At 33.0% G+C, this 14,759-nt stretch overlaps 2 protein-coding genes across 8 annotated transcripts in view; one reads left to right on the top strand and one right to left on the bottom strand.

The window, feature by feature from the left end:
• The window catches only part of ANGPT2 (angiopoietin 2), a 48,172-nt gene extending 46,246 nt beyond the window's left edge, over positions 1–1,926 (top strand). For all 4 annotated transcript variants that reach the window (XM_083830813.1, XM_083830816.1, XM_083830814.1 and 1 more), the window contains one exon: positions 611–1,926. In XM_083830813.1, the coding sequence (XP_083686939.1) occupies positions 611–771 (161 nt within the window). In that variant the 3' untranslated portion in view covers positions 772–1,926. The remainder of the gene's footprint in view (positions 1–610) is intronic.
• The window catches only part of MCPH1 (microcephalin 1), a 130,533-nt gene that overhangs the window by 79,771 nt on the left and 36,003 nt on the right, over positions 1–14,759 (bottom strand). For all 4 annotated transcript variants that reach the window (XM_083830809.1, XM_083830810.1, XM_083830811.1 and 1 more), the window contains 2 exons: positions 11,784–11,946; positions 5,093–5,170 (listed from right to left, as the gene is read on the bottom strand). In XM_083830809.1, the coding sequence (XP_083686935.1) occupies positions 5,093–5,170; positions 11,784–11,946 (241 nt within the window). The remainder of the gene's footprint in view (positions 1–5,092; positions 5,171–11,783; positions 11,947–14,759) is intronic.

The following is a 14,759-nucleotide window of genomic DNA, read 5'->3' as shown; positions in this document are numbered from 1 at the left end:
AAAGTATAAAAATATTATCTTATTAATAAAAATAATTTTTCCTTATGACCTACTAACAGGTCAGGACCACAAGGTTACAATATAAGTTTGGGCTGCTTTTTCCTCCTTCTTACCAAGTATCAACACAGTTGTTTTGAACTTATCTGCACACAGAACTGAAACAGATAACTGAATTAATCCTCTAAAAACAACTGAAAAGGGAATTTAAATCTGCAAAGGACAGGAATTTACAAAAGAGCAGATGAAAAGCAAAGACAACTCAATATCATTACACTTTAAATAAAGTTTTGCCCTCAGATTTTCAACGATAGTTTGATATTGATAATTAATTAACATAGCTTCAACGCCTTCCCTATGCAACTTTAAACTCCAAAGGATTACATAAGCTTTAAGAACATGTAGTTAATACCCAAATACCTTTCCTTACTGGGTTGGAGGCAAATATTTTATATTGACACTTCCAAATCACGGGAACGAGAAACTCGTTTTAGATTTGTTTCTCATTTTGGGACAAAAAAGAGTTTAAAATCTTCATATATACTATTTTGAAAATTATTTGTGCAGATATTTTTCATCTGTTGACATTTTCCTTTGTTTTCTGATCTTACAGGGTGGTGGTTTGATGCATGTGGTCCTTCTAACCTCAATGGAATGTATTACCCATTACGACAGAACAACAACAAGTTCAACGGTATTAAGTGGTACTACTGGAAAGGCTCAGGATACTCTCTCAAAGCCACGACTATGATGATTCGACCAGCAGATTTTTAAATGCTTTTGCATTCTTATGTGAATTATGTATTGTATAGTCTTCAAAGACTTCATTTGCCAAGCATATAAACACATCTGCAACTTGTCTCATTTTCAAGCCCAGAAAACATGCGCTAATGTTCTGAAGGGATCAGTTCATTCCAATCCTTGAATTGCAATAGCCTTGATCCGCTAAAGCTCATATTATTCAACTAGACACAAAGTCTAAAGCATCAACATGATATAACAGTTATTTGGCTAAATGACTGAATAAAAAGAATATCCAAGAAACTGTCAGACAACTGAAGGACTGTCTTTTACCGATCATTTATGTTATGTATGTGTTAGTAAATAACTGGAACTGTGAAAGATATCTAAAATAGTTTTAGCAATATGTATTTTGCCTCATCACTGAACTTCAAACATTACTCTAATATAAAACACTTAACTAGGTCTAGAACTATTTATCTGTGTGTCTGTTTGCCGTTATGTACATAGAAATTATACTCTTCTGTAATTAGCTCAATACTGTAGTTATTACATTCTTTCCCCCATAATCTCCTAAACAATTTCTTACACCTATTCAGTTTTTTTTCCCCCAACAGCCTGTATTACTTTATTTAACAGAGGACAAATAGCATTTAAGTACTTTGCATTTATTCTTGAGAAATACCATGTACAAAAAACACCATTTCTTTCAGTTTGCACTTATTACAGTCACTATCTTTAAGTTACAAAAATCCCTGCAAATTATAGTGTTTCTTTACATTGTTATGAAAATTGCACTTTTTTATTACCTTGTCATTTACCTGTAAAATAACTCACCAGTATTTTATAAACTGAGACAACAGCATTAACACCAAATGTCTAGTTGTCTATGACAATCAGTCATGGTGCTGTAGTCCATCTAAATATTTTGTAAAAATAACCTATCTTAAAAAACATATGCATGTTATTTGATGAAATTCAATTTATGCATGTGACTTAAGAAAGAAATTACTACATTTGAAAAAAAAGGAAAAAAAAAATCTGAAAGTTACCAAAGGTCATACGGTAGGTTTTTTTGTTTGTTTGTTTGTTTTTCAGTAAGGTTAGGGTTTCTCCCTCAAAATTTTTCATGAAGAAGGTAGGCCCTCAATGTATGACACAATGTGAATAAATGACTCTACCAGGTAATTTTTGACTTTTTTTTTAATTACATAATTTAATTTTCATGCTTAGTCTTTGCTTTAAAGTAATAATTTTATAAATTTTTAATTTCAGCAGCTGACTGAATTAGCTACAAGACCTCAAACCATTAGCTAACACACCTCATACCAAAACAAAGCAAAAAGCCCAGACACAACATTTCTGGAGGCTTACATAATAAAAGGCATTGTATCTTAAAAACAGTAAACGATTTTGAGAAAGATGGAGGTAAACTCTTCATTTCATACTAGCAGTCATTAAAACTCTGTTGGAGTACCCTACCATTTACAACACCACCATTCTTCTTCACTGAAAATATATGTCAGCATCACTGAAGAGTATCAGAGCCAAAAAATACTTCTAAATATTACTTCATGACCTGATTTTAAATAAACCCAATGAATGTAAATTAAGTCATCATCTGAAGAGTTGTACACTACAATTTCAATATATTTAAGATTACTCTAAGTAATTTATTTTTTCTCATAGGAAACTTGTAAAGATATACCAAATTAAAAAATACTTCACAAAATTACTTTCATTAATTTCTACATGTCTTTCGTCTGGTAGAAGACTGCCAAGATAGTAAAGGGTTTGAAGCACATGATGTACAAAGAAAGCTTGGGAGAGAAGGCCTTTTTGTTTTAGCCTGGACAAGACAAGAAGAAAGGGAGACCTTACTGTTTTTTACAACAGTTTGACACAGAAGACAGAGGCAGACCCTACTTGGAGGTGTGCTGCAGTGGAACAATAAGCAATGAACACAAATTGGAATTTGGGAAATTCCACTTAGATAGTTGGATTTTTGTTTATTAGCATCAGGGTGGACCTTAAAAGTCCCTTAGTATCCTTATCTAATTAGATCTGCTTGAAGCAGGGCATTGAACTAAACCTTCACAGGTACTTTCTGATAAGTATGTGATAAGATATTTTATGATTCCATGAAATTGAATAGAAATAGCGTATTTCCTCCTTCATCTCATTTAATCAGATAAATAAAGAAAATACTCCCAATATTTCTGATAGTAAGTATATCCAGTCCAATAATCTGAAAAAGGCTTCTTAAAAATTGTGATTGAATCTTGTACAATATGAATATTTGACCTAGCAAAGAAAAATAGTGCTAACTTCTGGTTGATAATAACTTTCATTGTTTTAATAAGAAAACACTATAGAACAAGAATAATTAAATACTGCATGGCTACTTTAAATTCGCTGGAAAAAAAAAAGTTTTTATAAAGCAAAAGGCTCTTTCTGATGACTATTCCGGGAAGATGATTAATGATACTGTGATAGACATTTAACAGATCAATTGTTAAATGATTTTTTTTAACATTGAGTAGTTATTCATCAACATGAATGTAAAATTATAGAGTGAATATGTTTGAAGTGATCTCATTATCTAAATGAGACTGCATGGATTAAACTGCAAACAGCACAGTGAAGTGAGAGGAGGGCATTTCAGACTGAATGCGATAGGAAAAAGAAGGCTGCAACCACTCCTTTGGTTTGATACAAATAATTAAAACACAGTGATAATATAACTCCCTTCTTTTAATTCCTTCCTGTAATCAAAAAACAACCAGTACATAAAAGTAGAATGCCCTTCCATTTTCTCTAATGCTCGTTAGGAAGCAAAGAAGATATAACAAGAAAAGAAAGGAAATGTAAACTCCATTCATACTCAAACAAAAATTGTATCTTTAAATATGAGGTATCTACTACAGTAAAACACAAGAATGACCCAATAAGGGAAAGGTGACAGAAATATCACTTTCAACACTGACGTTGTTCCTCTGCTGAAGAAGAACCCTGCAAACAAGTTTCTCAGCACAACCATGCCTCCCTCCATTTTATCTCCTCATCATCTCTCCACTCCTCCTAGTTCTGCATTAGGCACGAAAACTGTAAACAGAGTCCAAAAACCAACACCAGCAGGAATCACTTCCAAAGAATGCTATGGAAGTTGTTACTGATAGCATACTTGGTTATTAGACAAGGTGGTCTGAGAACAAACAGAAAACTCAAAGCAGCTTGATCTGAAGTACTGTGGTGATTTTTTTTTTTTGGGGGGGGGGGGGTACAAATGCAGAAAGAAAGAATATGCTTATTTATTTTTCACCCGAAGCATTGCCATTAAAGTATTTGCTATATTAAAAATTTGCTTCCTCCTTTTAGGGGAAAAGTACTACATTATAATGAATGATTAATTTCTTGGGGCTTATTTCAGAAAAAAAAAAAAGCTTCACTTTGAGAACTTATAGCTTAAAATCATGGAGTAAAGTCTTCATCTTGAACGAGTCAATTTACATAAATCATGGATTTAGAAGGAAAGTTAAAAATGACTTCTTAACAGTCAATACAACTATGGTAAAAATAAAGTTCAACCGCCATTAAATGTTCTGTCCTCAAAACCTGTAAGAAACTTTGAGAAACAAGTAGCAGATAAGAAATATTTATCTAGCTGCAGTGTAAGAGAAATCATGAAACCTTTTTCGCAAAACTGTTAGTGATCAACCAGCAACCTGCTGGAGTATTTTAAATCCAAAATGAAATTAGTGTTTAATCAGTTACAACACCAGGAGTGCAGACATTTAGATCTGCACAGATACACTGTGCCACCACAAACACACTTTTGCATTAGTTTGCAGCTCAGTACTTGAGCTCAGTAATGAGCACTGAAGAAAGGAAAAATGCTTCATTTTACCTACTAAATACTTTTAGAAGTCCACAGTAATTTTACATTCTGAAAGCTATTTTCAGACTGAAAATATTGACACCATTACCTGACATATATTCTCACTAGGCAATAACATGCCTTTCCAGTATATATATGTGTGGGTAGAAGTTAGATATGCCACAAGTAAATTAAAGTACATTTATATTTACATAAGATGTTAGTTTATTCCATTGTTAATTGGTGAATTGATCTTTTGCACCTTCTGTTTAAGGTTCTGCATAAGCTTCAGAAGTTAGTTGTTATACACACTTCAAGAAGTAGTAGATGAAGGAGAAAATAACTCCTTGTAATATATTCTTTGACAAATATGTTTTTTCTTCATAGCATTCTTGCTCACAATACCTTTGTATAGGGCCAATAATTTTTCAGAGAAATAAAAGAGCGTTTACAAGTTTAAAGGGCAATCAAACTTACAGGAGCTGCAGGGAAGTTGGATGAAAGTTCATATGGTTCCTCTGAGATCCAATGGCCAACTTCCAAAGACCACAGAACCTAAAATAAATTAAACCATAAGCAGAACTTTTATAATTTCTAAAATAGCAAAATATTTGAATGTGCAATTAGAACCAACAGTGCAGTTACAATAGTCGGTTTGATATTTCATTTACCCAAACCAAATGATTCCCTAAAAAAAATAAAAAAAATCAAGCAATCTGAAAAGTACAAATTTTACAAATAAAACAAACCATTAAAATACCAGTCATAGTTCTATGCATGGCCACGTTCATTTTCAAAATCTTACAAGGATATTAGAAGAGTCAGCTTTTTGCATTGTGATACCAGAATAAAATTTTTAAACAGGCAGTCAAAAGGGAAGAAAGTCAACAATTGCCATATTATATCAGTTCTGTTCTCTGGATTCAGTTCATTATTGAACTTCATTTTTCCAGCCTGTCAAGATCCCTCTGAATGGGCATACCCATCGGGTGTATTAAACACTTCTCCCAATTTTGTATTATCTGGAAGTTTGTTGAGGCTGCCCTCTGTCCCATCAGCCAGATCATAAATGAAGGTTTTGAACAATACTGGACTGATTATCAACTCCTACAACTGGCTGGGATTATGAAACTATTATATATAATACAATACAGCCTGCAAAGATGAAAAGCTCTGATTCATTCTGTTAGGTGTCCTCCTCCGCCAACTGTACATTATGGATCAAAAAAAAGGTTGCTAACAGAGCAGAGTACTGACTGTCTAGAAACTACATGATCATTTGTGTTCAGCTGAGCTCCAAAATCCTGGATGGACATGATCCTTGCAGACTTGTGATCCTGACACTCTGGACAACTTTCAGACTTCTCATCAGGGCCATCACAAAATGGATAATCAAAGAGTACTTCAAATGTTCAGGGATATCTTTGCCTACATACGGACTCCTCATTTTTACACATTGAAAACTGAAATTACATTTAAGTATTTCCTCTGCCTGTCACAGAAATGATTTTCTATTGTTATGATGAGCAAATGAACATAGTATTTGAACAACGATCTTACTCTGTCTTTTATATACTACTTCAAATAGGTATATTTTCAACTTCTGAAACGTACTTTTCAAAAAAAAAATCTAAAAATATTCCATCCAGCACTTTTTCTAGGCTGATTTTCTACGCCATTCTTGAAAAAAAAAATCATCATTATAAGTTGCAGCCAGTAGACTATCTATAATTTTAAATCCTCATAAGGAGGGTTCAGAGACTCTCTCAACTGGTAAATGCATCATCCTTATGGGACCAAAGTTCCTATCATGAGGCTACCCGTAAGTCATATGAAGTCATTTTCCTACTAATTTCTAGATAGTTTAAATTCTGAAGGACATGTTGATGAACAGAGAGTTTATTTTCCTCATTGACTTCATGAGTGTGAGCTGAGCCATATAGTTTCCCATATATGTAAAAGACTGGTAAGTTCTTTGCCAAGTTGCCCACTATCACACAATTCAATAACTTTCTCCTTTTACAGATATTTGAACATTGCAAGGTACTTCCTGTAGTTATCATTTGGCAGGACTTAATTACGAGTCCAAAAAGTATCATTACCCACCAGTGACAGACAGCACAGTTCGTAGACTCAACCTTAAAAACATATGCACCCAATACCCTGCTGCTCCTATAGCAACAGGTAGTATTAAGTTAACAAGAGGTATATATATACACTCCCCAAAATGGGATACGTGGATTTTGTTAGAAAGTAAATCCCTATGTTTAGGATCATTTACCTCTTGCAATCACATTTTGCCTACATGGTTCTCCAGACTTTTCAAATATATTATGTCTGTTTCTTACTGTTAGCATAGCCATGCACCATTAAACTGTTGCCATTATTCACCTTACAACAATCTGAATTTCACCAGTACATGAAATTACCATCATGCTTGATTCACAGCTAACTGATTTTTTTGTTTGTTTGTTAAAAAATTATTTTGGATAAAGTTGTTATATAAATCCATATATTATTAGTTTTCATTTAAATTACTTTATTCATAAAATTTCATAAGCAGTATTGTGAGATGTTCCCTTGGACAAAAATTGGCATAATACATATTAAGCATGATATATTTATCCTTTAATATGTTACAGATCATAAAATGAAACAAGATTATAAACTAAACAGACTGATAATAAGCTACTAATGTAAATCTTATTTTCCCACATACAATTAGTCCATCTCTTAACTTTCTAGAAAGAGTTCTTTTGCCCAAATTCTTGTGCTACTGGAAGCAAAATGCAAACAATTTAGAAAGCAATCTTATCATTTTCAGAAACAAATTCTATAGACTGTTGTCTGAAGTAGCTTATGCTTGACAACTTTCAGGGGAACAAGCAATCTCTTATAAAAACTGCTGCAAAAGCTGGTGCTTTGTGTGATATAGAAAATAGTGTTTTACTTGTGTGAGGAGCAGAGGTGTTCATTTTTGTGGGCTGTTGTTAGTGGACAGCAATTTTTTGTTGATAACGAAAAGTGGCATATCTTCATACTTATTGTTGAATTTCATTATTACAAAAGCAAAAGGATATTATGTTTACTTTTATAAAACATAAAACTAATTATTTGAAAATGCAACAGCTGTACAGAGAAAATTTCTATATAGCTATTATAGCATATCAAGCCTAAACATCAGTTAAGTACATTAATAAGTCAATCAACTTAAAAATAATTCTAAACATAATGCATTGCTGTGTTTAGCCAAGCAAAGTACAGCAACTTACTAAAAAACATTCAGTTAAGACTGCAACTTAAGATTTTAAGTTATAAATTTTAAGGTGATACTTTTGTATACTTTTACAATTACTTGTTTACAATTTACAATGACATTATTGAAATCTGTTAGCTATATACTTATAGCTTATATACTTATACTTATAGCTGTATACATTTATTGAAAATAAACCTGTTAATCCAAGCCATTTCTTTTAATGACAATATAAATCAACTTTAACTGAATCAAGAAAACTGCAATTTTTAATACAATTCTTAGAGATGTGCTGCATGAAAATAATTTCTTCACAAATAATCTTGAGCCAAGACAGATGTATCATATTCTATAACATGTACATCATGTCCATATAGCACCAAAATGATGTTTGTACCAAGAGTAATTGGCAAAAAAAAAAACCCGACAAATAGATTAAAACATAAACCCAAAAGATTAGTTATGATTAAGTAATCCCATTTCATTTTCCAGGCCAATTTTACAGTAATAACCTCTATCAATCCTTGTAGTATTTACAGAATTTTGTTTAGAATTGAATTTTGTTTATCTTAACAGAAGATGGATTAATGCTTGTCTATCATGGCTCTGGAATTGAGTACAAAGACATCATATCTACTTTCCTAGATAAAAAGTAAATTAGATACAGGGTTCATGAACAGGTCCTGCAGTAAATAATTAAGTCACCACTCACTACAATATTCAGTTTTCAGTGACACAAAAGCAAGAACTCTCCATTTTAAGTTGCTAAAAGGTTGTTTTTGACTGCAGCAAAGACCAATTTTCAACCACTGTATTTTCATTGCAACAGTAAAAAAAAAAAAAAAAAGCTTCAAATTCATGTAGGACAAAAACAAGTGATGATTTATAATATTATTCTTGAGTAAACTACTTTTTATCGTTAAGCCATGATGTGTTCTTATTCAACTGTTCCTTCAGTAGTAGAAAGAAATTAAGAAAAGCTGTAATACTTAAAAATATAAGTGTATATATTGAGAAGAAAGAGCTGTCTAGAAGTTTTCTAATGCACGGTTACAAAAGAAAATTTAACTTAAAAAGTTATGGTAAAGCAGCACAGCATATATCAAACTGTGCTGGATATAGGAATACTGAAAGTTAGGAAAGAATAAGTGATAACATCTGACACATACTTAATTTCAATGCTAGTAGAACGCAGTCTTGCTGATTACAGAGAACACAAGAAAGGAGGAAATAAGGAGGGAAGAAGAAAGTGGAAAGGCATGGTTTATTCTGTGGACTTATAGTCTTAAAAAATGTTTCCCTTTACTTTGATTAAAAAGAGTCTGGAATCCAATTTTCTATCACTTTTTTTTTTTTTCTTTTTAATCAAGCATGGACTATTTTATTTAATTCAGCAGCAGGCAACTTGTATGGCATGGAACATGATGAAGTGTCCTGCAGGTTTTAGAGCTATAAGGTCAGCATTAGTCCCAAGTTTTCCTTGGCAAATCAGGTTGTTCTCTTATCCACACCATGTAGGAAAATTTATGTCAAACGTTAAGTTCTTAAGTGTCTGAAAACAGTGTTTGACTAGTCATTATTTAAGGCCTCCCACTAGCACACTGAATCATCATATATACTTGAATAATTCATCTTGAAATATACGTGAAGGAAGTGCTAAAAAGATTAAATGCCTAATGGTAAATTTGATAACTCTCCAACAACTGTCTTTAAAAAGACCATTTTAAGATTGTTCAGGAAAAAAAAGAAAAAAGCAGGCTAAATTGCCTAAATGCCCCCTCCATGTTACAAGTCAAAAGGCAATGGCAAAAAAAATAAAAAAATAAAAAATCAGTTACTTTAAATGTTAAGGAAGATCTTCTGCAAGACAATTACCACTGTTGAAAACAATGTCTTGTTTTAAAAGTACTAATGATTTCTCCAAACAGACTGATTATTTTAAGAATCCAATCTGAAGTATTTTACCAATGAGAGTACTTATGGTAGGATTAGCTACAGTATAGAAAGGCATTTAAAGGATTGAGTGTTTTAGTATTATAAAAAGGAAAATATTATTTTGCTTAAATGGAATTCCCCTGACTTGTTTTCTGCAGAATTCCTCATGGTTCCTTTGAATAAAGTATTCAGTCAACTACTCTGGGTAAAAAGATGGAAAAGCTATGCAAACATAGTTAGAAATAAGACAAGAATTCTCATATGTCATAAGACATATTTTTAACCAGATCGTCTAGTTAGACCCCTTTGCTCAAGTTTGTTCTTAATGCAGCCAAAGATGGTCTTTTTGGTCTTTTTTGTCTTTTTTTTCCCCCACAAAGACACATTGCTGGCTCATTAGGATGACCTAAGATACAATACCCTTTATCCCAGGGAAAATTAATTATCAAAAACTTCAACGTCTTAAAACCTCAAAGGATACCATAACAGCTTCTTTAATATATATAATATATAGGCGAAGCTTTTTTTTTTTTTTTTAACATGGGTAGGTGCCAGACATCTTGAAAACAAAAAGGCAACAGATTATTTTGTTTTCAGCCCAACGACTAAATTTTTAAGAATTTATTAAAAAAAGAAAAAGAAGAAAAATAATAAGTAATTCTACAACTCTTTACTATAGATGAATTTATACTTCCATATAAATTCCAACGTTAATGTTTTACAGATCTGGAAACATGAGGAAACGTGAAGACTTGCCATCTGTTATGCCAGATTAACTGGCTTGCAGTTGATCTCTATAATCATAGTGAGCAACTGAGGTGGTTTGATCCTGATTGACAGGTAAGCCCCCATCCAGTTGCTGCTCAAGTCTCCAGCCCCCAGCAAGATGAGGGAGAGAATCAGAAGGGCAAATGCAAGAAAAAAAACTCGTGAGTCAAGATGAAGACTGTTAGTAAGTGAAGGAAAAAAAAAAGTAAAAAAAAAAAAAAAAATCAAAACCAAGCATTGCAAAAGTACAAGTGATGCATGAGCAGGTTGATGCCCAGACAGTCTTCGAGCAATGTCTACTTTGGGAAAACTTCCCCCCAGCTGAGCATGACATTATATGGCATGGAATATCTGTTTGGTCAGGCTGGGTCAGCTTTCTTGGCTGTGTCCCCTCCCAAACTACATGTTGGCGGGGATAAGTGAAAAAACAGAGAAGGCCTTAATGCTGTGCAAGCACTGTTCAGTCAAAACACTGTTGTGCTACCAACACTGCTTTGGTCACCAGTCTAAAACACAGCACCATATGGGCTGCTATGAGGAAAATTACGTAATTCCATCCCAGCTAAACCCAGTACAGCAATTCATGATTATCTTCTCTTTACAGTAACAGTCTGGTAACCTTATGTGGTAGTCCACAAGAAATTTTGAGGAAATATAATGTTTATTTGATCTGGACATCTGGGAATTATTTCTGTAAATTACAAAATGTCCAAATTACTCATCTACAAGGTTTCCTTTTTTTTTTTTTTTTAACAGTTTTCCCACAATGCAGGAAAATATCTAATAACTTCCTCTTATTTTTATTAACCAATTCTGAACACAATACATATTTAAGAACAAAATATAAATGTATTAAAAAAGTATACAAAAAATTCAACCTGAATAAAATAACTTGGTTAACATTGAGCAGAAATGCTTTGTTTATTCTCTAGTCTGTCCAAAAATAATGCATTTGTCGTGAGATGAAGAGTCTTCAAGCATTTCTAAAATATACACTGAGGTGCAGTACAGGAATACATTGGTTAGATTAAGTAGTGAAAGACAGTATTCAGTGTAACGCAGAGCTTCAAACAGACAAGTTAACTCTAATTGAGCGATTGTAAGCTCGAGTATCTCAACATCACACATAACATGGACATAAACATGGTTGATATTTCAGCTATACAAAATAAATTAAACTTATTTTGTACTAAAAAATATATTTCTTACCCATTCATAAGAAACAATCCAACACCCACGAGCAATTCCCAACATAACATTCAAGGTACGACGAGGACTCCCCGTAACTACATGACTTGTTGTTTCACATACAACATTTGAGAACAAGAAGTCTCCAAGTTTATTCACCACCTGAATTACTGCATTTTGCTCCCTAAAAAGGACAAAAGGAAAAAAAGATATGTTGAATTGATATGTAGGATTATAAAAGCATATATACACAACACAAATTAACTCAAGTTTTCTTACTTTTCCACATCTCTTCTTTCCTCACCAATCAATTCTTATCCTTTTCTCCCTCAACCTCTACCCATTTGCTAACCCAAAATTTATTAGCCTTTCCACAGAGTCCAAACAGACCTTTTTCTGTCAGCACACAATCATATCTACTTGCATATCAAAGCTCTTTTGTACCCCACATCTATCTTGTTTGTTTAAATAAAAGCTTTTTCAGTTCGGAATTATCTAACATACTGTTTGTGTACAATGCCTAGTACAACAGAGCTCTGTTCTTGGTTGCTTCTGTAGTACTATCAAAAAAGTATTAGTAAGAAATGTAAACAGACACAGCACTCTTCAGAGGATGTCATTAGGAAGTATCAGATTTTCGTCATCTGAATAAAATGCTGTGTTTAAATTTAGAGAGAAGTCAAAGTTCTCTCTTGCTACCTATACATCTGAGTCAATATTTCAATTAAAAATTCAGTTACCCTTAAATAAAACTACCACCTTATGGACCGCGTATAAAATACAGAATGGCCACCTACAACTGGAATTTTAAGTTGAGTTCTCTACGTAGTTACACTGAAGCACATAAATACATCATCACGAAAACAGTGAGATCTTGGTATCTCTACAGAAAAGCTGTTGTGTAAGAACAATTTACTGTTCTCATTAGTGATCATTATTATAACTGAACAGCAAAGATCTGCAGAGGAAAGCCTGGTTCCAGTGTCTTCTCGGAAATGTCTATGGCATGCTATGTAAGACAAAAAAAGTAAGCACAACCTTGAATGAAGTCATATATATCACAGCGATGATCTTCTAAGGTAAAGCATTGAAATTAATCACTGACATAATGCAAGCAGTCAGAACATCTCCTGAGGCCTCTGGGATTGCTTCGTTCTCACTATATTTCACTCCACAGAAAGTGGAGTAACAGTTGTAACTCCACAAATATCCCAGCTAAAGCAAATACTACTTAGAGGAATTCTAACAAAACCTGTGAAGCATTCTTCACAAAGAAGACAGCAATCTGTTTTGTTATTATTATTTTTTTTTTCAAGAAATTTCAAACAAAGGAATAGTAAAAACAGGATAGCAAGTTATCTTCATACAAGTCAAAAGTTGATAGTGTATGTGGACACACTTGGAAATTGAACCACTGACTTAATAGCTTAAATACTGCCACTGGTTACTGTGAACTCTGGCCTTGGCTATGTGTATAATATCTTTTAAGTTACACTGACAACTCACCAGTTTATACTTCGGTCAGCTGAAAAAAAGCTTCCAGATACAAATTTACAACAACAATAACAAAAACCAACTGGATGCAAATTTACAGCAAAATTTCACTGAATTTGAGATTGAGAAAAATAGATAGCTACTGGCTGTGAATCAGTGAGCAGCATTTAATATCATCACAAAACCCAAGGCCATGAAACCACTGAATTCATGCATCTTGACTTTTAATTTCAAAGGAGCTACTTTTGTAGCTGTAGCTACTGAGTAGTAGAATGGGATTTTGGCCACTGGGTTGCCCTCTGGAAGACTATTTTCTGCTTTTAGTTCTTTCAGAAAGAGTGTCCTTCCCTCCACCTGCTTACAGGTTGATGAATCCCTACAACTGTAGACAACCAAAAGCACAATCTTAATGAAAAAGTTCTGAAGAACAGCAATTTTTAATCACCAGATACTTTTATTTTATGAAATAGTAATTTTTTTTTTTTTTTTTTTTTTTAGAAAAGTCAACATATGTTAACATAAAATAAATAACATTAATGACCTCTTTCAACAAAAGAACTTTTCTCCCCAGCTGCCAGGATCTGTTCTCTTCTTTTAGGCACATCACAGCCTCTGTTTTCCACTACCCTTATCTGGGCTGTAGCTATTATCTTTCCCTCCCTCGCAGTGATCCTGTACTGCATGACTAGAAAAATATATTTACAGTCTTGGTGTTATTTGCATCCACTCACATTAAATACAAGGAAAATAATACTACCATTTTGCCTTTCTGACCTACATAGTAGTATATTTGTTAATTGCTATTGACAACCGTTTACAAAGAATTTCTAAAAGTACAGCCACTAAGTGCTGTTTCTGAGTGCTCGCTATGCAACTGTCATAATTTAATTACTTCAATACTGAAACAGATTTGAGGGTAGTAGAAATATCCTGAGTTTTGAAAAACAATTTTAAAAACTGTAAGCAAGTATAGTATAAAATATGGAATTGTGTTTTTCTTGGATGTCTTTATGCTTTAAGAGTTTTAAGAGTATGATAAGAACATGCCAGAAAAATATTAACTCTTCCCAAATATGCAGTGGCAGCTGCTTCTAATATTTTGAAACTAAGTGGCTAAAAAGCCTAGAACTGATATTTCTTCAGCAACTATTTATATGAAAGAAAACATTTTAAACTGATGTTTCAAATCTTTTTTTTTTAATTTATTTTTTATTTTTTTTTAGAGAAACAAAGCATATGGGGAAAAGGCTAAGTCTTGGGCTGGAAGTCTGAATCCTTCACTACATAAAACTCTAACTCTTATGTTTCAGAAAAATTCAAAACTTGGTTAATATTATGATTTTATTCCTCTGAAACCCTGTTGAGCTCACCTATGGAACAATTCAGTCTGCATCATAAGAACACAAACACAGATATGTCCCTATGCAATGTAGATAGCAATGACACACACAGGTATGCACGTGTTTCTAGCCAGAATAACAGAATAAAATTTTAACACATGGC

This window comes from Anser anser (assembly GCF_964211835.1).
Source record: "Anser anser genome assembly, chromosome: 3".
Taxonomy (NCBI): Eukaryota; Metazoa; Chordata; class Aves; order Anseriformes; family Anatidae; genus Anser; species Anser anser.
This window is presented reverse-complemented; position numbering and strand designations above follow the sequence as displayed.